Consider the following 24,666-nt stretch of genomic DNA (forward strand, 5'->3'; position numbering starts at 1 on the left):
ATATGCAAAATCCAAGCCTGCATAAGCCAGCATTTTCTCTGATCACAACTCCACAGGATATACGAAGGTACTGCAGAATCTGCCATATTCACTAGCTGGTGGAAAAACGCTAACTTGCAAGACGATCTTTACCCATGATTCCTTTGGGGAACCACTCAGAATGTGTTGGCGAATTGTGTGGGACACCTGCCCAAACAAAAGGGAGCTATCAGTGTGTGTCCTTCCTCTCAGAGAACGTAGTCTTGCCTTGACTTTTAGTGCAGGCATAATGTCAGGCAACTTGCAATGGCTGGGAGAAAGAGAGGACTGCAGATGCTGGAGATCAGAGGTGAGAGTTTCAGGCAAGTTTCAGGAAATCCTGATGAAGGGCTCTTGCCCAAAACATCAATCCTCCTGCTACTCAGATGCTGCCTGACCTGCTGTGCTTTTCCAGCACCACACTCTCGAACTTGCAATGACTGTCAGCCAGCCTCAGTCAAGGGGGTGGACATGTTTCTGGATGGCTCCTTGCTGCATCTCACACCTATGCCATGCTCCAGCAGCAAACACAGCAAACACATGGCATGCACTTCAGCCATTTGGCCGCACTTCAGTAGTTGATGGGAGTAGACTTCAGTCTCATCAATGGAGTTACCCCTCAGTCAAGAAGCCCTGGCACAGTGAGTTAAGGGCAGTAATGATATCAGTCACTAGTCTTGGGCACAGTCAGTTTGCCAGCTAGGGCAGTCAGGAACAGAAGGTCTATATCTCTGCAGTCCTGCTCTGGGTGACAATCAACCCCACGGGTCCAGAGCAATCAGTCTGGGGAATCATCGTAAATCAGACATGGAGTTGCACACAGGTCAGTCGGGGGTCCGGTCATATTAGTTGGAGTTGCCGTTCTAAAGGATCAAGTCAGTGAGCCATAGTCAGGCCTAACGGACTGTCCACTAAAAGTGAAGTGGCACAGTATCAGGATTCTGGGCAGTTCAGTTCTGGAGATTGGTGGCAGAATACTGGGATGCTTAGGGACAATGATTGTGAAGAGGGAAATCTCCACATATAAAGGGGAAACAAAGGTGTGTGGGAGGACATGGGAATCCATGAGAGCAGGGTACATCAATGGTCAATATTTGGCCTCAAAGGGGCACACTGCAGTGTGATGATTAACATGACCAACATGTAGAGCTGGAGTTCAGGGACAAAATTGAGATATTAAGTCTTAATTCAAAGTGGAACCTTTGCAAGCTCAGTACTAATACACTGGACAGGGAGTGGCAGGAAGAAAGCAATATGGATACTTGAAGTGTTTAACAGGTTGAGCCTGCAACACACTATGCTAAATATGGCCTGTGCTGCCTTCCATTCTCATGTCAGAAAGTACCTGTGACCACAGGCTGCACTGAGGCATGGAACTGACTTCCTCTCCTTGAACCGTACGTATTTGCTAACCTGCTCTTCTATGCAATGCTTCTTTTTTAGGTGGTATGGGTGTTGGGAGTGCAGGCGGTGTTGTTGGGGAACAAGTAATCATACAGCACTCATAATTAAGTACATTATTTGTACAACATCGCATGTGATGTATTCATCGGAATAAGGTCCCTATATCAAAGGTCAATATAGAGGCATTCCATGGCCCTCCTTATCAGAGTCCTCCATGTCCCACTATAACGAGGAACATGCCAAAACCTAAGGGGCAGATGCCTTTAAAGGATGGTTACTGGGAGATTAGGGCTAACCTCTGCAACCATGGCTGATGACTCAAATAAAATTCCTGAAGAAGGGTTTATGCCCGAAACGTCGATTCTCCTGTTCCTTGGATGCTGCCTGACCTGCTGCGCTTTTCCAGCAACACATTTTCAGCTCTGATGACTCAAATACACAATCTTTCAGTAGACTCTGAGCATTGATGGAGACTGAGCATAGTCTTCCAATTAAACCTGTTGGACTATAACCTGGTGCTGTGTGATTTTTAACTTTGTACACCCCAGTCCAACACCGGCATCTCCAAATCAAGACTAATAAAGGCAAGTATCCCATTTTATCCCAATACCTTAAGGAACCAGTGCACATGCACACCATGGTCCCTCTGATTGAATCAGTATGGCTCTGGTTTATTTTTACTGTTTTTTCCCCTCTGATTTAAGACTGAAAACTCAATTTGCCCCAACACAGTCAAATCTGAGCAATTGTAACTTTTGACATTTCCAATGACACGTAGAGACTGATGTAGAATTCACATACAAAACCATTCAAAAACAAAATTCCCTTTTCAGCTAAATTGTCTCATTAAATAAACAACATCTGGAATATGGAGCTTGATGCTAATGTTGGACTGCCACACAATCAAATGCATTTCAAATTTAGAAGTTGAAAATTAGGTTTAAACAATTTAATATAATATTCAGTAATTATCTATAACACAAAGGACTTAATTTGCAAATTCCAACCAATTTTCATCTACATCTGTGATAGTCTTGAATAATATCTTCAATTGCAGCATTCTGGAGTACGGAAATGTCACTGTGCCCATTAAATATTCAATCAGATTTCATTCAATGTGCTTTCAAAGCCAACCTAAAAAAGGGCACAGCACTCATTTTGCAAGCCAGTGCATATTTGTACATCACAACTCTAATCACTGATACCTGTTTCCAAGGAAAGGGCTATAATAAATCTCGCAAACTTGGATGTCCACATTTATACAGGCATAGGTACATTAAATGCAACTAATATTAGTCTTTTCCCTTTCAAAGAAGCCATCAAAACAACAAAAAAAACTGGAGATGTGTTCCAGAACAGTATAATTACAACTGATTCACAGGCAAAGCATGCATGGTGGGAAATGCATACCCAAAATCATAAATTTGCACTGTGGCCCCTCCACATCTAGTGTATGTATTACCATAATGCAGGCAAATGTCACAGCCTGGTTTTCAAAGCAGGATTGGAAATCTGAAGATTGGAGTAGACAGGACCTGCTCAAATGACGGCAAATCTGTCCCACTGCTTGAGTACCTCAGTTTCGTTAGCCATTTTATCTCAGCCGTATAATTCACTGGCATCATGATCTCATGATTCATTTCTGTTTAGAGTTATGAGGCAATCTTATTGAAACATATAAGATTCCTAAGGGGCTTGATGGGGTATATGTTGAATTGTTGTTTCCCCTTGAAGGGGATCAGAGAGAATAATCTCAGAGTAAGAGGGTGGCACATTTAAGACACAGATGAGGAGAAATGTCTTCTCTCAAGGGACAGGGAATCTATTGATTTTTTTTCACTGCTGTTGAGGTTGGATCATTATTGAAGGCTGAGGTAGACAGATGTGTAATTAGTAGGGGAATCAAACATTTTGGGGAAAAGGCAGATAGTGAGGTTGTGGATTTTCAGATCAGCCTAGATCATTGAATGGTAGAGCAAATTTGATGGACGAAATGAGCATAGTACCATAGTCACATCACTTTTGATGTGAAACAGCCATTTTTTAAAAAGTGTGAGTTGTGAGTCTAGCTGATAAGGTTCAAAACTTTACATTTACCACAGCACATTTTCATAACCCTTCCTCAGCAAAAGGACTTTTCGAACATTTTATTACAAGGTGATAGAAATGAAAACAAAATCCACACACTCAAACATTCATACTTGGACTGTATTTATATGCTGTGGCTTTCTTGAGGCAGCTCTGAGGAAGGGTCACTCGACCTGAGACGTTAACTCTGATTTCTCTCCACAGATGTTGCCAGATCTGCTGAGCTTTACCAGCAACTTCTGTTTTTGTTTCTGATTTAAAGCATCTGCAGCTATTTCCGTTTTCATCTGCGACTAGTAACCAGCTTGTCAGCCACAGGGTAAGGAAGATTCTTCAGTTCCCGTTGGCTCCATCTCCTGGCTGCTCAGTAGAACAGCTCTAATTATCTACATTTTTCTGACTGCCAAACTGAGCTACTTTTATTTAGTTTTAACACTTCACTCTCTGCCTCTATAACCCATGAATGGAATAGTTTAAGAGTTGGCATTGTTCTAAATGTGTTTTCTCTGAAATAGTGGATTGTAACTCAACTTTTAACCCAGCACAATCTGGGCCTGCGTCCTGTTCCCACCTTGGAGCAATGCAACCATTACACTGCTGGAAGTGTTTTAAGTGAAAATATGAGCCAGTTCATTTGGTTTACCAGTGGATAACTCCACTTCAGTTTCACAAGTATACCCCTTGTGGTATCCACTAATGGTGTTTGTTTTGGAGAATGTTCCCTTCCCTTTTCCTACATCTTTCAGCCTTTCCCATGCCCTCCTGAAAAATGGCACCACCTAGGTAGTTCTTAATTTCCTGCTGGACCCCCCTGAGATTACTGTGTGAGACACTTCTTTCACTGTCTGTTCCATTGTTCGGGAACTCTGCTGGGAATGGTCCATTTTTGAGAATGGGAATGGAATTTGGTTTACATAGTAATGCAAATTGGATGCTATTTGAATGTGAGCTGAAAATGTGTTGCTGGAAAAGCGCAGCAGGTCAGGCAGCATCCAAGGAACAAGAGAATCGACGTTTCGGGCATAAGTCCTTCTTCAGGAACTGAAGAAGCCCTTCTTCAGCTCTGATCTCCAGCATCTGCAGCCCTCACTTTCTCTCTGCTATTTGAATGTGAATCAATCTCCCCTTTTTCAATGTAATGCCATTCCTCAGCTGAAATTTCCTGTTTGACAAAATTTAGAAGGTGAATCTAGCAATTAGATCCAAAAACTAATATTTCCTATCGCAGATCTTCATGATGTGACAGAAGAGTCACCTGGGAAGCAGCCATTAATGAGCTACTTAAGGATCTCAATAAGCTCAATGATGGGCTGCCTAAAGCATTCACCACTGCAGCAACATTTCAGACATATTGGACATGGGTGGGTGACTGAAAGGAAGGCCACCAGGTTTTTATAAACTCCCCACCAGCTGAGGAGCACAGCCTCCAAAAAATCCAGAATTCTTCTGTCCGTCTCCTTTATCCTGTTCACATTCATTGTTTTCTTTTGTATTTCCTCACAAATCTACCAAAAGATTGCTTTCATAACAATGTCTTTTGCCAAAGCAACAATCTTCTCCTCTGTTGAGGTATATCATGATGGACTGGTAATTAGATTAGATTAGATTAGATTAGATTACTTACAGTGTGGAAACAGGCCCTTCGGCCCAACAAGTCCACACCGACCCGCCGAAGCGCAACCCACCCATTCCCCTACATTTACGCCTTTTCCTAACACTACGGGCAATTTAGCATGGCCAATTCACCTGACCTGCACATCTTTGGACTGTGGGAGGAAACCAGAGTACCCAGAGGAAACCCACGCAGACACAGGGAGAATGTGCAAACTCTACACAGTCAGTCGCCTGAGTCGGGAATTGAACCCGGGTCTCTGGCGCTGTGAGGCAGCAGTGCTAACCACTGTGCCACCGTGCCGCCCAAAATGGTAATGTCACTGGACCAGTAAGTTCTGGGGATGTGGATTTGAACCCCACTGTGGCAGATGCTGAAACTTGAACTCAATAAAAATCAGAAACTAGAATCTAGTTTAATGGTGACCAGTTAACCATCATAAATATCTATCATGTGATTTAGGATAGGAAAACTGCCATCCTTACATTAGCTAGTCTACAATGTTCACAAAACCATGGCAATATGGTTCACTCCTAGCTGCCCTCTGCATCATTTAGTAAGCCACTCCATTCAAGGGTATTTGGCTGGGGCAGTCAGTGATGGATATATTTTTAAAAATCTATGTGGATTTCAATATAAATCCTACTATTCCAATTGGATTATCCATTTGGAGTAACAACCTCAACATTAGGATCAAATAAGATCCAAACCTTGGACTATGTCAGGATTGGATCACACAAAAAGGATTTATTAATGAGCTGGCAAATTAGTGGTCAGAGAGTGCATTCATTATCCAGTTGAGAACAGCTCTGAGATGCGAGGTTTTCTCTTGCCTCTATGATGTTGTGTGAGGAATATATTTCCAGCTGTCTACTTCCCCAGTGTTGATCAATGTATTCACCGCACATTAAGGGATCAGAGTAACAATTGGAATAGTAAAGTGAAATTAATAGAGCTTTTGTGGGACAGTGGCAGTGAGTTCAAGTTCAACACTGCTCCAGAGGTGTGTAATAGCATCTCTGAACAGGGTGAGCAGAAATCATTTAAACTGCAATAAAATATGAGTTCAGAACTGCAGAGATCAGTAATGTAATCAAATGTCCTTTTAAGTTTCCAACTGAAGAAAAGTAAAATCACACCAATGAGGTCATAGAGACATATAGTGCAAAAACAGACCCTTCAGGTCAGTTCATCCATACCAGCCAGACATCCCAACCTGAAACAAAAACACAAATTGCTGGAAAAGTTCAGCAAGTCTAGCAACATCCGTGGAGAGAAAACTGGTTCTGAGGAAGGGTTTTGAGGAAGAAATCAGAGTTAACGTTTTGGGTCGAGTGACCCTTCCTCAGAACCAGTTTTCTCTCTATAGGTGCTGCCAGACTTGCTGAGCTTTTCCAGCAATTGCTATTTTTCATTCTGATTTACAGCAACTGCAGTTATTTCGGTTTGTATCCCGATCTGACCTAGTCCCATTTGCCAGGCATTTGGCCAATATCCCTCTAAACTCTTACTATTCATATATCCACCCAGCTATTTTTTAAATGTTGTAATCGTACCAGCCTCCGCAACTTCTTCTGACAGATTGTTCCATACACTCATGACCCTCTGTGTGAAAAAAGTTATCCCTCTCACTTAGAACTAGTTTTGAAATCCCCCCACCCCAGGAAAAAGACTTTGGTTATTTACTATATCCATGTCCCTCAAGATTTTATAAATCTCTATGAGGTCTCTCCTTAGCCTCCAATGCTCCAGGGAAAATGTCCCAGCCTATTCAGCCTCTCCGTACAACTTAAGCCCTCCTGTCTCAGCAACATCCTTGGACATCTTTTCTGCACCATCTGAAGTTTAACAACATCCTTCCTGTAGAAGGGCAATGAGAATTGAATGCAGTATTCCAAACGTGGCTTCACCAATGTGATGTACAGCTGCAACATGACATCCCAACTCCTCTCCTCAATTCTGACTAATGAAGGGAAGTGTACCAAAAGCCTTCTTCACCATGAGGGTTACAATGAGGGTAAAAACACAACTCATACAGTTGTGTTTGCCTCAGTGAATGGGTTAATTATGCAGCACATTACTAACTCTTAAAAGGCTACAGCTCAGATTTAATTTGACTGTTTTTAAATTGTATGAGTAAACGTTCAGAGGATTAAGCTGCAGAGGCTCGAGGAGCAGTTACATGAATAAAATAAATCTGCACTCAGAGAGGTACAAGCGTTCACAGAAACTCTAGTTTTTATATATGGGGAAATTAAGATCAGCCTTCGGCAGTGTAAAGACCATACCTTTTTATTTGTCTGTATTTTTCTGGAAGCATAAGTGACAGACAGAGCTAAGCAATCCCACAACCAACAGATTAGATCTGAGCTCTGCGGTCCTGACACATCCAGTCATGGATGGTGGTGAACAATTAAACAATTCACTGGAAGAGGAGGTTCCACCAGTATCTCCATCCTTAATGATGGAAGAGCCCAGCCCACCAGTGCAAAATATAAGGCTGAAACATTTGCAACAATCTTCAGCCAGAATTGGGAGTGGATGATCCATCTTAGCCTCCTCCAGTGGTCCCCTGCATCACACATGCCAGTCTTCAGACAATCCAATTCACTCCACATGATATCAAGAAATGGTTGGAGAGACTGGATACCACAAAGGCTATGGGCCCTGACAAGATTCCAGCAATAGTAATGAAGACTTGTTCTCCAGAATTTGCTGCTCTCCTAGCGAAGCTCTTTCAATACAGTTACAACACTGGCATCTACCTGAGAATGTGGAAAATTGCCCAGGTATGTCCTGTACATAAAAAGCAGGACAAATCCAACCCAGCTAATTATCAGTCTGCTCTTGATCATCAGTAAGGTGCTGGAAGGTATCGTTAACAGTGCCAACAAACAGCATCTGCTCAGTAGTAACCTGCTCAGTGATGCTCTGTTTGGGTTCCGCCAGGGCCACTCAGCTCCTGACCTCATTACAGCCTTGGTTCAAACATGGACAAAAGAGCTGAATTCCAGAGGGGGATGAGAGTGACAGCCCTTAACACCAAAGCCACATTCGACTGAGCGTGGCAACAAGGAAAGGCTCTAGCAAAACTAAAATCCTTGGGTTTCAGGGACAAACTCTTCACTGGCTAGATTCATTCCTGACACAGAGGAAGATGTTTGTGGTTGTTGGAGGTCAGCCATCTCAGCTCCAGGACATCTTTCCTAGAGTTCCTCAGGATAGGATCCTAGGCCCAACCATCTTCAGCTGCTCCATCAATCGCCTTCCTTCCATCATTACCCAGAAGTGGGCATGTTCCCCCATGATTTCACAATGTTTAGCATTCATGACTCCTCAGCTACTAAAGCAGTCCATGTTCAAATGCAATAAGATCTGGAAAGTATCTCTGCCTGGACTGATAACTGGCAAATAATATCCATGCTACACAAATACAGATAATAACCATTTCCAATAACAGTCAAACTAATTATGGCCACTTAAAATTCAATGATGCTCACCTCCCATGCAGAAATAAAACAGGATGAAAATGGGAAAGGGCTGTTTTAAAAATCAAGAATTGTAAAAGGGATTAGTGTATTAAAATCATAGAGTTATACAGCATGGAAACAAGATCTTCTGCCCAAACTGGTCCATGCTGACCATGGTGCCCACGCAGCTAGTTCCAATTGCCCACATTTTGGCCATATCCCTCTTAAATCTTTCCCATCCATGTGCCTTTCCAAATGTTTTTTAAATGTTGCTATTGTACTTGCCTCGACCACTTTCTCTGGCAGCCCATTCCATAAACACACACCACTGTCTGTGTGAAGAAGTTATCCCTCAGGTCCTTCTGAAATCTTTTCCCTCTCAACTTAAACCTATGCCCTGTAGTTTTCAACTCCCCATCTCTGTGAAATAGTCTCTATAAATTCATCCTATCTATGTCCCTCATGATTTCATACACCTCAATGAGGTTACCCCTCATTGTCCTCTGTTCCAAGGAATAAAGCCAACCTCTCTCTATAACTCAGGCCTAATATCCTTCTTTCCCTAATCTTCTTAACTATATCTTTCCTATAACAGGGTGGCCAAAACTGTACACAATACTCCAAGTGCAACCTCACCAATGACATATACAACTGTAATATAATGCCCCAACGTCTATACTCAGTGCTTTGACCATTGAAGGCCAGCATGCTAAATGTTTTCTTCACCACCTCCTTATGATGCTGCTTTCAAAGAACTATGTACTTAAAGTGTTTGGTCTCTCTGTTCCACAATAGTCCTCAGGACTTTACCATTTACTGTATAAGTCGTACCTTGGTTTGACTTTCCAAAATACACATATCTGTATTGAATTGCACTTGCCCATCCTCAGCCCACTTCCCCATCTGATCAAGATCCCTCTGTAATTTTTGATAACCTTCCTTGCCATCAACAATACTCCTAATTTTGTATCATCTGCAAACTTATTAATCATGCCTTGTACATTCACATCCAGATCATTTATGTAAATAATAAATAAGGTCCCAGCACAGACCCCTGTGGCACACCACTAGTCACAGGGTCCCAGTACAAGAAACAACCTTCAACCATCACCATCTGCTTCCTACCATCAAACCAATTTTGAATCCAATTAGCTAGATCTTCCTGGATCCCATTCAACCTAACCTTCGTGACTTGCCTGCCGGGCAGGACTTTGTCAAAGGCCTTACTAAAGTCCGTATAGACAACATCCATTGCCCTACCCTCATCTATCCTCTTGGTTACCTCTTCAAAAAACTTTGTCAGACATGAATTCCCATGCACAAACCCATGCTGACTATTCTTAATCAGACCTTGTCTATCCAAATCTTGGTTGATCCTGTCCCTCAGTATCTTCTCCAACAACTTGCCTACCACTGATGTCAGGCTCATTGGCTGTACTTGCCTGGCTTCTCTTTGTTAAACAATGGAACAACATTAGCCACCCTTCAGTCTCCTGGAACTTCAACAGTGACTAAAAATGAGGCAAAATTGTGGTACCATTTCTCATAAGCAAGCCACCAGCAGTTATTATAGCTGCTATTTATATTATTGCTTATTCAACCATTGGGGAAGTCTAGATGCAGACAAATTAGGAGCATGGAGAGTATGCAAAAGGAGATTCAATCAAGATCAAGTAACTGATCAGTCAGTGGAGCAATGATCAGTTGTTGATGACAAAGACCTTCTTTGAGATTGGCTCCCATATAGCTGAAAAGCTTGTCAGTGTGAATAATTATTTGGAAGCCATTGGGCCTCCTAAAAGGAAAGTTCTGTCCTCTCCCCTTTAGTAAAAACCCTGTAGCTTCAAAAATGTCAGCATATTCCCTTCATCGATTGCTGTAAGCTGTTACTTTTAACCAATAAAGCTGAGACTTTATAATTTGTGAATCAGTTGTTCTGCGCCTCCTGAAAGGAGGTGTGAAATACTTGAGGAGGGAAAGAGATTGATAAACAGCAAGTTCTAGCAAGACAAAAGAATTATTTTAGTAAACCATGAAAATGGAGACCATTGAACTACTTTCCACTCATAACACCAACATTCATATGTCTAGTTGTGTCTATCTACATGTGTGTACAAGGGAAGTTTATAAAGGTGGTTAGGGTTTTAACTGGTAGGATTATATGGTGATAGTTCATAACTTTAACTAGAATCTACTTATTTATAATATTTCTTAAATACAGATAATGGGGCTGTGCCTTCTGGAGAATGTTGTGTACTTTTATTTAAAAAATGAATGTTTTGTGACATCTCCAGCAATAGTGGAGTTTGTTTCCCAGTACACTAACCCAGGGTGAATTTACCACATTACAATCTGATTTCCTTTGTCATGTTTAGTGTGTATGACTGCTAGGCTAATGGATCAGTAGGTAAATTGACCTGAGATAATGAATTTCTCAGAGTTTCTTTTCAGGCAGCACACAAAAAGAAAATGTTGTTGAAATATTTAAATCAGGCAAAATATGAAATTTTGTGATTTTCTGACATTCGTAATTACCTTAAAAGGAGACATAATTCATTGAGTATCGTCTTGATAGAATAGAAACATTGCACCCACTTTTCTTAACATAGTGCCTTTATTGTTTTATAACTGAACATGGCAAAGAAAGCATCTTCCATTGCATGTCAGAACCAACTGTAACAAAAGTTAAGATAAAACTGTTATCGTCCTAGAAGACCATAGCTCTGCTGTCTCGTTAGGGAAAGACAACTGTTGGTGAGTTTCAGTTTCATGGTGATATCTAAGCAGATACAAATATGGCACAACATGAATGGTCATTAACATGTCCTTGCACGGAAGCGTGTGATGCTCATAATTCCTCAAATTTCAGTCTGGAATCAAATGAAAAACACAACAATGAACAAGTGGCTGAGATAACTTTTCGTTTTAGTTTAATATGGCAATTACAAAGGAGCGGAAAATAAAGGTTGGGATACAGCAGGGGCTGTGAAGAAGGCAGTGAGTGAATGGCAGGATCTCTGAGTTTGGTGAGTCAGGGTGGGAAATTGGAAGAGCAGGAGTTGAGGGTGTGGAGATGCAGGGAGGGTGGGAATCTGGAGTTTGATGGGGAGGCAGGGGTAATGAGCATGGGTACATAGTGGGGGAGGATCATGTAGTGCAGGTGGGTGCTGAGGCAGGGGGCAGGGATTTTGAGTGTAGGGAATGGTGGGGAAAGGTGTTGTCTGGGTGTGGAGTTGTTGAGGAAGAGGGTCCGTGAGGGTGGAGTGTTGGGTGGAGTGTAGGAACTGTCTAAAAACAAAAGATACAACAAAGGAGACAATATAAACGCACAGATGGATTTTATAGATGAACACAGGCACGGATGCAAAGAGAACGTATGGGGTTTGGTGCAGAGTAATCTGAGTCTGCACAGAATCTTCATGAAAACTATTGGTGCCAGATTTCAGACCAACAGAATGACCATGGTAAAGAGAAGCAGTTTTAGAGGGGATTTGAAGAAACATTTATTTTCACCGAGACAGATTTAGATATCTGGAACTCACTGTCTAAAAGGGTGGTAGGGGCAAAGAACCTCAAGACTCTAAAGAGCTATTTCAATGAGCACTTGAAGCACCACAGTGTACTAAAATATGGGGCTAGTGCTGAAAAATTGAATTAGAATAGATGGATTTTTAATAACCAGCACACATGCAATGGGCCAAAGGGCCTCTCTCTCTATGCTATGAAACCTCTATTAGTCTATAACAATATTGTGCTCATCTCCAATACAAATTCAGATCCAACCAGATCAAAACCACATTATACTAGTACACTCAAATAAAGGCAATACTGTGGATGCTGGAAACCTGAAACAAACACAGAGGCAATTGGAAAAACTCAGCAAGTCTGGCAGTATCTATGGAGAGAGAAAAACAGAGTTAAGGTTGAGTTTGGTATGACTCCTTTTAGTCTCATGTTGTCTCTTGGAGGCAAAATGTATCACTCTCAGCCTGAAATGTACTCAATGCTGAAGCAGCAACAACTTTGACAAATGTTCTGAAGAATCATGATTGTCTGAGTGAAGAAGTTTCATTTCTTGTCAGCGCAAAATGATTGTCTCATTAAACTGAAACTGTGACCTCATGTTCTCTTTTACAGGCAGCTAAAACATTGCCTAAGTGTCAAACTTGTGAAATCCCATCAGAATCTTCTCTAATATCTATAATTAAACAACTTCCAATCCTACCACTAGCTAACCTATATAAGATAAGGATTTATCAGATGGAATCGATTCTTCATTAAGATATTCATATGATAAATTGCAGTAATTCTTCCAAATTACAAATGGAATAGAACAAACCTAATCCTACTAAGATTGACAGTTCATCTGTCAGTGGTTCCTATGGCCAGGCATCCATGTTTGGTCTGTTTTGGATGTTTCCAACATAGCAAATTAGTTAAGAATCCACTCGGCACAGGATCAGCTTTGGAGGCCATGACACCACTCCCCCACCCTGTGTTGATTTTAAGGCATTAGCTGCTGTATTCCATTAAACAAAAAAAGTTAAAGATCCCAAAGCCACTTTGCCAGCTCCTGAGAGAAAGCAATTGGTAAGAAGTCAAGTGGAAGTAAGAGTAGGGTTGTGGGTGGGTGGGTAAGTCGGCAAAGAAACTGGTAAATAATGGGGTATGGTGGCAAGTGGATAAACAGGAATAGTACCCGGCAGCTGAGGAGATACTGTGCCAAGTGAATGGACAAAGGAATAGAGCAGTGGGTGAATAGGTGAGAGATTAGGATGCAAGGCAAGTATAAGGGGTGGAAAGGTGCCAGTTAAGTGTGAGATGGGGGTTGGATGCCCATTGTGTGAGGTGGCACATGGATACTTCACCAGTTTCCTCATTTCCCCTCCCCCCACCTTACCCCAGTTCCAATCTTCCAGCTCAGCACCGTTCCCATGACCTGTCCTGCCTGCCTATCTTCCTTTCCACCTATCCACTCCACCCTCACTATCACCTCCATCCCCACCCCCATTCACCCATTGTACTCTTTGCTACCTTCCCCACCCTCCTCTCTGACCTATCACCTCCATTCCCACCCCATTCACCTATTGTACTCTATGCTACTTTCTCCCCACATCCACCCCTCTCTCATTTATCTCTCCACTCTGCAGGCTTCCTGCCTCTATTCCTAATGAAGGGCTTTTGCCTGAAATGTCAATTTTCCTGCTCCTTGGATGCTGCCTGACCTGCTGTGCTTTTTCAGCACCACTCTAATCCAAACTCGGGTTTCCAGCATCTACAGTCCTCGTTTTTACCTAAAGACATAGATTGCCAGGTTGGACTGCTGGCAAGTGTGTGAGGAAGTAGAATGGCATATGGGTCAGTGGCTCTAGTGACAGGATGAAGGGGAATGGGTGGGTCAGGTGTTGGGATTGTAAGCTGATGCATTTGAGGGGTTGAGATTGGAGTGAACATGGGTGTTGGGTTTGGGTCAGGCATCTATGGGGTTGTCAGGTGATCATTTGCCCCAGCAAATTTTGAATGACAATGTGAGGGTCAGGAGACACAGCAGAGTGATTGGTTGACCAGGTAATGGACAGTAGCTTTGGGTGCCCAGGAGGTGATCAGATGTCTCATGGAGATATCCAAGGAGGAGTCACTGTGACTGATTAGAGGGTGGGGATTCCGTTTTATGATTTGCCAGGAGTTAGAGCAGCTTTTAAGTCTATTTTTAAGCAAACTGTTGAGCTAACTATTGAACATACAAAGTCCCAAATAGATTAGAGTGGAAGACAGTTGCAAGGATAGTTACCACATAACCAGTACATTGGACTTGTGAGGGCATCTTTGAAGGTACAGCCTTTCACAACTGGAAACAGAAAGTTCCTTCCATTGTTAAATGTTATGGTCATCAATCAATGCACAAGTTCAACAATGAGTTGCAAATGGGGTTGGTTAGCTTGGTTGCTGAGTGGTGAGGCCATGATAGAATGACGCTGACTTTGCAAGTTGAATCCCCACACTAAGAATGGTAGTTCATGGAGGATCTGCCTCCTTGCTTGAGGCCACAATTTTAAAATTGAGTCCTATTGTCAAGTCACTCAGTTCTTGGAATAACTAGGATTTGTTACCAGAAGTATAAATATGGAGTTAGTATGGTGACAAAAATTACGTTGTACATCACTACCTTCAGAATCAAACTGCAAAATGTATTTTGGGATCACCTGAATTATTGACTCCACATTTCCTTAAAGAAAATCCAGAGACGACATTCTGAAGAATAGTTATTCTTGGTGGAGTTCCCCTTTCACTCTTCTTGCGGTAGCAAAGATAACTACAAAAATCACAGAAACATTACAGATAAATTATTTGATTTGAAAAACAAAATCATTAACCATATTCTGATTATGCCAATTTCCTTTGTTTATAATAGTCATTGAATTTAATTCTCTCAGTCTGCCATGTAACTAAGGAGTCCATTTCTTCTCAACAAATATCCCTTCATGTTGAAAAATTTGAATTAAAATTGGCAGAAAAATTATTCCAATAATGAATGTGAGGTTGCAATCAAGAATTTGAAGATAGGTTTTATTTTCCTTCTGGTAGAAACAAGGTTACTTGAATAACTGACTAACCGCTGTCGATCATTGTGAAATTCTCCTTTTACAAAGGTGAAAAATTGGCAATCAGATTCCTCTGTACATTTTCTCTGGCAGCTCTCTTCATCCTCAATGACAGACTGACGAATGTCATTTCCTGGGAAGTCCAAACCATCATAAACAGTTTCAAAACAGGCTGCAAAAGATGGGAGAGAGAATTGTTTAATTTCTGCAACACGCCCGCAAAAATCAACTAAAAGCTCTGGAAATACTCAGCAGCATCTGCAGGAGAGAAACAAAGACAATGTTTTGAATCCAACACGACTCTCCTTCAGAACTGAAGAGAGAAGAATTGTGATCAGTTTTACCCTCTTGAGAAATGAGGAACAGCACATGGACAGAGAAAGATCAGGAAAACATTAGTCAACTGAGAGTTTAAATATCATTATCTTGGAACAAAAGACAATTGGTCCAAATCATGTGGTAATTGAGGAATGAAGATAATTCAAGTCTGAACATAAGAACATGACAACAAGATAGAGACCAGCAATTCAGGGTAGAAAACTATAACCAACCCAGCATGCTAATATATATTCATACCAATTAGGAGCATCAGTAGGCCATTTGGATTTTCAAGCCTGTCCAATCTTTCCTCATGAGAAATGACGATAAGTTGGCAAAATATGATTTAAGAAAATTGATGCGCGAGCCCCAAATCAGTGTCACCATGAAGCATTCTGGGAGAACAGACCTGAGTGAGCATGAGAGTTTTTCTACTCTATAATCCACACTGACAAGCACAGCCAATTGAAAATGCAGTGCAGTGCAGTACTGGAAATCTGGGAGGGAACAGCAGCAGCAAAGGTTCCTGATAAAAGGTTGAGGGGTAAGGCCCAGATCGAGCTCAGTTAAAGCAGCTACTAACCCCTAAAAAAAACAGAATTTGTAAGTGCATCCACACAGTGTGAGCTGGTTGGTAGGTAGTGGGTAAGTTGTTTTTATCCAAGTTGAACTGTAATAAAGAAAGGCAAGCATTCTAGTTTCTTCTTTTTAATAGAAAATTCAACTTTGTACACAGTTTAAGTTTTTTTATTAATTAAATGCCTGGCTAGGGAGTTCAGTCCCATGTGTTGCCCAGCCTGTAGTGTGTGGGGCAATTTAAAATGCTTCTGGCAGTCTGGATGAGCACAGCTGCAGGAAGCACCATAAGTTTGTTAAGCTGGAGAGCTGGCCTTGGACACTGAGCATCACTGGAGGCAAAATACTCCATCACCAGGCTAGGAGTTGCAGGATTAGCACTTTTACACCACACAGTTTAAGGAACTGCAGTTGGAGAAGGAATACATGACCATCAGTCAGGAGTAGGAAGGCAGGCAGGAAAGCCCCAGAGTGTACATCACTCAAGACCAGATTTTCTGTGTCAGAAAATGATAAGAGTGGTAGTTTCTCTGTTAAATGTAGTCAGAGCTCAGCTGCACAAGGAGGGAGCAGCCAAAAAGGAAGAACTATAGTAGAAGACAATTAGGAAACACAAACTACAATAAAAATTTAGGGAGCTAGCAGATTGAACAATCCATGTAAACTGCACTAGGCCTTACCCACACAACTAGTCATCACCTTAACAAACTCAATTAAATCTGTCAGACATAATCTTCTTCTGACAAAGCCATGCTGACTCTCCCAGATTAATCCTTGTCCATCCAAGCAGAGATGAATTCAGTCCCTCAGTTTTTTTTCCAATAGTTTCCCTATTACTGTTGTTCGGCCCATCGGCCAATATTGCTCGATTAATCCTACCAGCTTTCTTGAATAATGATACCACATTAGCTGTCCTCCATCCTCTAGCATCTCTCCTGTCTTGAGAAAGAAGTTGAAAATTAATATCAGGGCTCCTGCAATCTCTCTGCTTGCAGGAGGCAAACAGTCTGGGATAACTTCAACTGATGCTGGCAACTTAGGAAGTTTTAACCCATTAAAAACACCAGTACCTCCTCCCTCTCAATTGCAATTTGTTCAAGTCTATTATAGTCCTCTTCCCAGTTTTCTAGCTGCAAGCTAATCTCAAAACTGGATCGATATCATCTTTGCTACTTACAAGATTGTGTCCCGCAGTGTTCCAGAGAATATCCTGAGACAACGTTTTGTAAATCAGATTTCACAGTCGGCTGTCCTGTTGTCGTCCTCTTCAAATAACAATAAAACCTGGAAGACAATGAGAATAGAAGAAGGGGGATGAAGTTCTGAAATGTGTTGCTCATGATGCCCAAGTAAATCTATGCTGCTGCTTTGGGAAAACTCAGATTGGTTTGGATCTGAAGCCTGTTCTTCAGATATTTTCTGATCAACCTGTTCAGAGAACGTTACAACATGTTTCTGGAAAAGGTGGGACCTGAATGCAGGACTTCTGGCTCAGAAATCAGGATATTACCACCAAGCCACAACTGTCCTTTTCAATGTTTTTAAACAACTTGTTCAGGTGTTTTATGCCACATCTCTGGGACTAGAACCAGGGATTTTTTGCAAAACTGGTAGGGATATTACCATTGTGTAGGAAGAGCCCCCAACAAAACTCTTCATCATCCAAAAGTGAGCCATTTAGAATTTGGATGAGGAGGAATTTCCTCACCCAGAGTGTGTTGAATCTTTGGAGTAATTGACCCTTTGGGGCTGTGGAGTCACAGTGTTTGAATATATTCAACACATACATTTCTAGACAGTAAATTATCAATAGTTAAGGGAATATAGTCTGAAATAATGCTGCGATAGATGATAAGTCAAGATTTGGTTGAATAGCAGTGTGGCCTACTGTGTTCTTATTTCTGAAGTTCCTAATAGCCTTCTGGCGATACCCTAATTCAAAATAAATGTGGCTCATTAACAAAAAATGTAAAGTACTTGATTGACCTAAAAGTAGGCTCAACATTGCAGATGACCAATCCTCCTTTGTTTGGGTTTAAAGGCTATATAGCTTACAGTGACATACATTTGTTCCAATTTCTAATGTCTCTATAAACCACATTCACGTTGCATTAAGCTATTAACTAAAATAGAATAAGTAGGGGTTGGTTTTAACAGCACAAATACTACAACAGTTGGTTATTGAGAGAAAATAATGAGATTGTGAGATCATAGTGAGGTACTGCTCAAATTCTACTCAATATTACCCTGTGTGGATAAGCTTTATTACAACCTAATATTGATATAACTATTCCACATTCTATGCAAACATCTCAATAAAGTGCTTACAGATTTACCTTCGGTCATTAGTGTTCCAATCTCTTGTTAAAAAGGTGAAAAACTGGCATTGGCTGCTCTCAGTGCACACTTTCTGACAGTAGTTGACGTCTGGTGCATAGACTGATTCAATGTCATTTCCAGGAAAATCTACATTGGAAAGCAGATTGCGTACACATCCTGCAATAAAGTTAGCTTGTGTTAGCAATCTCTTTGTCAGAAATGTTTATTAAATTGAGAAAGGTTTCAATGAGATCCACATTCACATTCAATAGTCCAGAGCTCTGCAATTTCCTGCCTTTTCAAGAATTCATCCAGTTCCCTTTTGCAGTTTATTCTTGAATCTTTTTCCACTTCCATTTCAGATGGTGCAGTCCAGGTCACAACAACTCACTTCATGCTTTCTTTACCTCATGTCTCCTCTGCTTCTTTTGTCAATTAGCTCAAATCTGATTCCTCTGGTTACTGACCATTCTTAACCCTGGATATATCAGCATCAACTCCATGGCTGCTCATACCCTTCCTCACATCCCAACATGAAATAAACTGAAATAGCTCCACAGAGGCCGATATCCCTTTATATACACGTGCAAAGCATTTGTCACTGGTCCAGCTTCTTCAGAGCCAGTTCTCAGAGTGGACAGGATGTTTGACATTCCCATTCTTATATATCCACAAGGGTCCCTTGATCAGACTCGACTACTGCCTCCAGATAGGGAACTCATATCTTACAAGGTCCACCTGGCTGACCTTGTTACAATCACCACATCGCTCTCCCTCTAAGTCTGGGAACGGAGGCCCATTCTTTATCTTGTAACCTCTCCTGGGGGGTTTCTCTGACTCAGCCTCAGATACAGGCGACTTGTACTGGACCACAGCTCGCCTCTTGCTCCTGGAGCATCTCAGAAGACCTTCATCGCCATCTCCATGTGGTAAAGATGTCGAGGCTGTGACATTTGTCGTATCCATCTCAGACTCCGAGCTTTCTTCAACACTAGACAGAGAGACAGAACCCTTGGGTTCTGACAGCCTTTCCGGCTGTTCTGAGGAGCCGGGTATTTTTTGCTCCTGCCCCATTTGGGAGCTTGTAACTTTCATGTGGTCCACATGCTTGTTCAGGACCCCAACCCCCAAAATGTGTATGTCACGAGAACTGACCTCACATCAAAAGTGCCTCTTACCCATTCTGGCTCATTTCTGTGGTTTTGGCACCAGACTTCATCCCCTAACGTAAACTGCCTCTTTGCTTTAAGGAGTCTTGTGGACAGCATTGGCGTTCCTGATGCCATTTCACCCTGCCACCCCTCCCAAGTCCAGGAAGATCAATTTTAACCTGTTGCGGAGTCTCTCCCCATGAGCTACTCTGCTGGAGTTATCCCTGTAGTTGCATGTGGGATGGTCTTATAATCAAATAGGAACCAGGACAGGTTGGTATCTAATGAAGCTGTGGGCTGCTTCATTAAGCTTGCTTTCAAAGTTTGGACTGCTCAATCACCAGACCATTGGATAATAGATGGTATGGTGCTGACCTTATATGCTGAATGTCATTTGACTTTAGGAAGTACTCAGATTCTCTGCTGATAAATGATGGCCCATTGTCTGTGACCAACACTTCCAGAACCTCCTGTACTGCAAAAGATGCGCATGGTTTTTCAATCATCATCCCCATGTTTGACGAATTAGATTAGATTAGATTACATTACAATGTGGAAACAAGCCCTTCGGCCCAACAAGTCCACACCGACCCACCGAAGCGAAACCCACCCATACCCCGACATTTACCCCTTACCTAACACTACGGGCAATTTAGCATGGCCAATTCATCTGACCCTGCACATCTTTGGACTGTGGGAGGAAACCGGAGCACCCGGAGGAAACCCACGCAGACACGGGGAGAACGTGCAAACTCCACACAGTCAGTCGCCTGAGTCGGGAATTGAACCCGGGTCTCTGGCGCTGTGAGGCAACAGTGCTAACCACTGTGCCACCGTGCCGCCCACTAACTCAATGTACATCCAACCACTTTGAATGGGCATCCACAATGACTAAGGACATTGAGCCCAAGAAAGGGTCAGCATAGTCAATGTGTAGATGAGTCCAGGAGTTACCCATCCATTCCCACAAATGTGGAGGATCTGCTGGAAGTATTTTTTGTCCTTGTTGGCAGTCTGGGCAGTGCCCCATCAACGTGGCTACGTCTGTATCCAATCCTGGACACCAGACATAACTTCTTGCCAATATCCTCATTTTGGAAACTCCTGAATGTCCCTCGTGGAGGTCAGTCAGTATCTGATGGCGACCTTTGCTCGGGACAATCACTCTCGTTCTCCATAATACAATGCCGTCCTCTGCAGTAATCTGGCCTCACCAAGTCCAGAAAGGTTTTAATTTTAGTTCATTTGTTTCCCCCATCACCAGCAACTGTGTTAGTTTTGCAAGAACTGGATTTTTTTGCTTCCACAGTCTGATATTGTCAGTGATGGCCAGAAGATTGAGGGAGGAGGTGTGGGCGCAGGTTTTGTAATTCCTGCAGTGGCAGGGGAGGGTGCCAGGACGGGAGGGTGGGTTGTGACAATATTATATTTATGACAATATATATTTTTTGTCAGTGTAGTTCTGCACATTCTCTGGATTATTTGATTAGGGACAGCCAGCACGGATTTGTGAAGGGTAGGTCTTGCCTTACAAGTCTTATTGAATTCTTCGAGGAGGTGACCAAGCATGTGGATGAGGGTAGAGCAGTGGATGTAGTGTACATGGATTTTAGTAAGGCATTTGATAAGGTTCCCCATGGTAGGCTTATGCGGAAAGTCAGGAGGCATGGGATAGAGGGGAATTTGGCCAATTGGATAGAAAACTGGCTAACCGGTCGAAGGCAGAGAGTGGTGATAGATGGTAAATATTCAGCCTGGAGCCCAGTTACAAGTGGAGTTCCGCAGGGATCAGTTCTGGGTCCTCTGCTGTTTGTAATTTTTATTAATGACTTAGATGAGGGAGTCGAAGGGTGGGTCAGTAAATTTGCAGATGATACGAAGATAGGTGGAGTTGTGGACAGTGAGGAGGGCTGTTGTCAGCTGCAGAGGGACTTAGATATGATGCAGAGCTGGGCTGAGGAGTGGCAGATGGAGTTCAACCCTGCCAAGTGTGAGGTTGTCCATTTTGGAAGAACAAATAAGAATGCGGAATACAGGGTTAATGGTAGGGTTCTTAGTCAGGTGGAGGAACAGAGGGATCTTGGGGTCTATGTACATAGATCTTTGAAGGTTGCCACTCAGGTGGATAGAGTTTGTAAGAAGGCCTATGGAGTATTATCGTTCATTAGCAGAGGGATTGAATTCAAGAGTCGTGAAGTGATGTTGCAGCTGTATAGGACTTTGGTTAGGCCACAGTTGGAGTACTGTGTACAGTTCTGGTCGCCTCACTTTAGGAAAGATGTGGAAGCTTTGGAGAGGGTGCAGAGAAGATTTACCAGGATGTTGCCTGGAATGGAGAGGAAGTCGTATGAGGATAGGTTGAGAGTTCTCGGCCTTTTCTCGTTGGAACGGCGAAGGATGAGGGGTGACTTGATAGAGGTTTATAAGATGATCAGAGGAATAGATAGAGTAGACAGTCAGAAACTTTTTCCCCGGGTACAACAGAGTGTTACAAGGGGACATAAATTTAAGGTGAAGGGTGGAAGGTATAGGGGAGATGTCAGGGGTGGGTTCTTTACCCAGAGAGTGGTGGGGGAATGCGCTGCCCGTGGGAGTGGTAGAGTCGGAATCATTGGCGACCTTTAAGCAGCATTTGGATAGGTACATGGATGGGTACTTAATCTAGGTTAGAAGTTCGGCACAACATCGTGGGCCGAAGGGCCTGTTCTGTGCTGTATTGTTCTATGTTCTATGTTCTATGTTCTATTTAACAAATACAGTCCTATTATGGAACCTCATCTAATGTTAGACAATGAGATTTGAATTTTGCATGAATGTTCTTGTTGGTTACGATCAGTATCTTGTCAGTTGCAAACAGCTGAAAGGACATGCTCCTTCAATCAATCCACCAAAATTTGGGATATACAGACGTACACTTGAGCATCACAGGGGCATTATTATTCACATCATAATTAAATATCTGTGTTATGAGCAAAACATGACCATTGATGCTCTACCAACCAATCAGAACGGGATAAATGTTGTTTTCCTTGACATGGAGATTTGTTGCAAATGATGAAGGAAAGATGAAAAGCTCTGATAAATGTATCCTTTATCAACAATACTCATATCTTATATTGCCAAAGAATCATCTGAAATTCAGCATTGTAACAAAAAATGGAACTAATATTTACGTTCTACAACACTTGATTTGAGAATCAGAAACAAAATCTCATTTGGGACATACCTTCACATCCCCTTAAAGGAAATCCAGATACGACATTCTGAAGAATGGTTATTTTTGGTGGAGTTCCTCTTTCACTTTTCTTGCGGTAGCAAAGAAAGCTACAAAGAATCACAGAAACATTACAAAAAAGTGATGAAGTTTGAACCAGCATTAATCCTTCTCTAATTCAATCTGTCTTCTCTGTTGCTCATATTAAGTGAATTACATTCTCTCAGCCGATTGCAGATGCGAAGAGGTGGTATTTTTTTCCTCAGTAAAAAGTGATGAATAAAAATGGAAGAAAGTTATTTCCGATGAATGATGAAAAGGTGCACTCTTCTAATCAAGGATTTCTATTTCCTCAGAAAAACAAGTACATTTCAATAACTGACTAACCGCTGTCGATCATTGTGAAATTCTCCTTTTACAAAGGTGAAAAACTGACAATCAGCTTCCGCTGTACATTTTCTTTGACAACTCTCTTCATTCTCAACGACAGACTGACGAATATCATTTCCTGGAAAGTCCAAACCATCATAAACAGTTTCAAAACAGGCTGCAAAAGATGGGAGAGGGAGTTGATGAGTTACTGCAAAACGGCAACAAATATCAACAAGGTGATCATTTCAGAAGCTGAGTTTAATGTGAGACACATGCTCTTCATCTTACTTCACTGTCCCACAAGAAATTTCTAATATTTAGGTTTCATTATCCTAAAAGCACCTAAGCCACATTTGATAAAATGTTGCATTTTTCGCGATATAAACTTGGATTTAGAGGCAGAGGCCACATATGGTACAATCTAAAATGTTTGCCGATTTTTGCACATTTTTTGTAAGTAAACAAACAACATGAACCATGGCTCAACTTATCAGAAGCTGGAATCTTTGCTCCAATTACTGGGTTGTATCAAGGAGCATTTTTCTCATTTTAGTGAACAAATTGTGTGAAGGACATCAATGTAGGTTAGAATGAAAAAAGGAACAATAAAGGAAAATCATAAATATTACTGGTTCTGATGTAATCATTCCTTACACTCATGAATCCTTTCTATATTCCTCCTGTTAGCAAGCTATTTCTGATTGTGTTTCTTAAATGATGAGATGACACTTTCTCTGAATAGACTCTGCACTTGCTGATTATTCTGTGCTCCCTCCCTGTCTGTATGGCTTGACCTCATGTCTGGACTGGGAGGGGAGGGGTCGGCAAAGCAGAATCCTCAGAGACCATGAGGCTCACAAAGGTCCCTTTTATCAAAGCTTTCAAGTTATCAATGTATTAGTCAAAGGAGAAGAAAAGTAAAAAACAACTTAGGATTAAGAGGTAGCGAGTGGAGAGCAAACAGGTTCAAAAACATCAAAATTAATGGCAGGATACAAGGGTAGCAGAATAGGTGGACATTGTTCCATGTTCACCGGTTGCCCAATGAAATGCAATAAACAGACAGAGGCTGAATAACCTCTCTCCCTGGATGCATCAGGACATACAGAACCTGCTAAAAACCAGACATGAGGCCTTCAGATCAGGAGACCCACTCAAATATAAGGAATCCAGGTATGACCTTCGCAGAGCCATTAAGACACCCAAGGACCAATATCGATCCAAACTAGAGACCCAGACACACATCAGTGACTCTGGCAAGGACTGAATGACATCACAGGTTCTATAAAGAGACAGTGCAAGATAGCAGATGATGACATATCCCTCCCAGATCATCTCAACGCCTTCTACACTTGCTTTGAGCAGAATTTCGGCACATAGGTAACACCTTTCCTGACAAGACAAAAGTGAGGACTGCAGATACTGGAAACCAGAGTTTAGATTAGAGTGGTGCTGGAAAAGCACAGCAGGTCAGGCAGCATCCGAGGAGCAGGGAAATCGATGTTTCGGGCAAAAGCCCTTC

General features: G+C 42.0%; 1 protein-coding gene across 1 annotated transcript in view; it reads right to left on the minus strand.

The window, feature by feature from the left end:
- Positions 1-11,187: 11,187 nt before the first annotated feature.
- LOC122549776 (uncharacterized) overlaps positions 11,188-24,666 on the minus strand; it is a 55,938-nt gene continuing 42,459 nt past the window's right edge. The window contains exons 21-27 of the mRNA XM_087988577.1: positions 23,160-23,319; positions 22,785-22,882; positions 18,425-18,584; positions 17,266-17,372; positions 15,207-15,366; positions 14,796-14,905; positions 11,188-11,462 (exon numbers count right to left, since the gene is read on the minus strand). Coding sequence (XP_087844703.1) covers positions 11,458-11,462; positions 14,796-14,905; positions 15,207-15,366; positions 17,266-17,372; positions 18,425-18,584; positions 22,785-22,882; positions 23,160-23,319 — 800 coding nt within the window. The 3' untranslated portion in view covers positions 11,188-11,457. The remainder of the gene's footprint in view (positions 11,463-14,795; positions 14,906-15,206; positions 15,367-17,265; positions 17,373-18,424; positions 18,585-22,784; positions 22,883-23,159; positions 23,320-24,666) is intronic.

Source organism: Chiloscyllium plagiosum, unplaced genomic scaffold, assembly GCF_037043375.1.
Source record: "Chiloscyllium plagiosum isolate Xiang-an unplaced genomic scaffold, Cpla_swu_hap1 HiC_scaffold_1, whole genome shotgun sequence".
Taxonomy (NCBI): Eukaryota; Metazoa; Chordata; class Chondrichthyes; order Orectolobiformes; family Hemiscylliidae; genus Chiloscyllium; species Chiloscyllium plagiosum.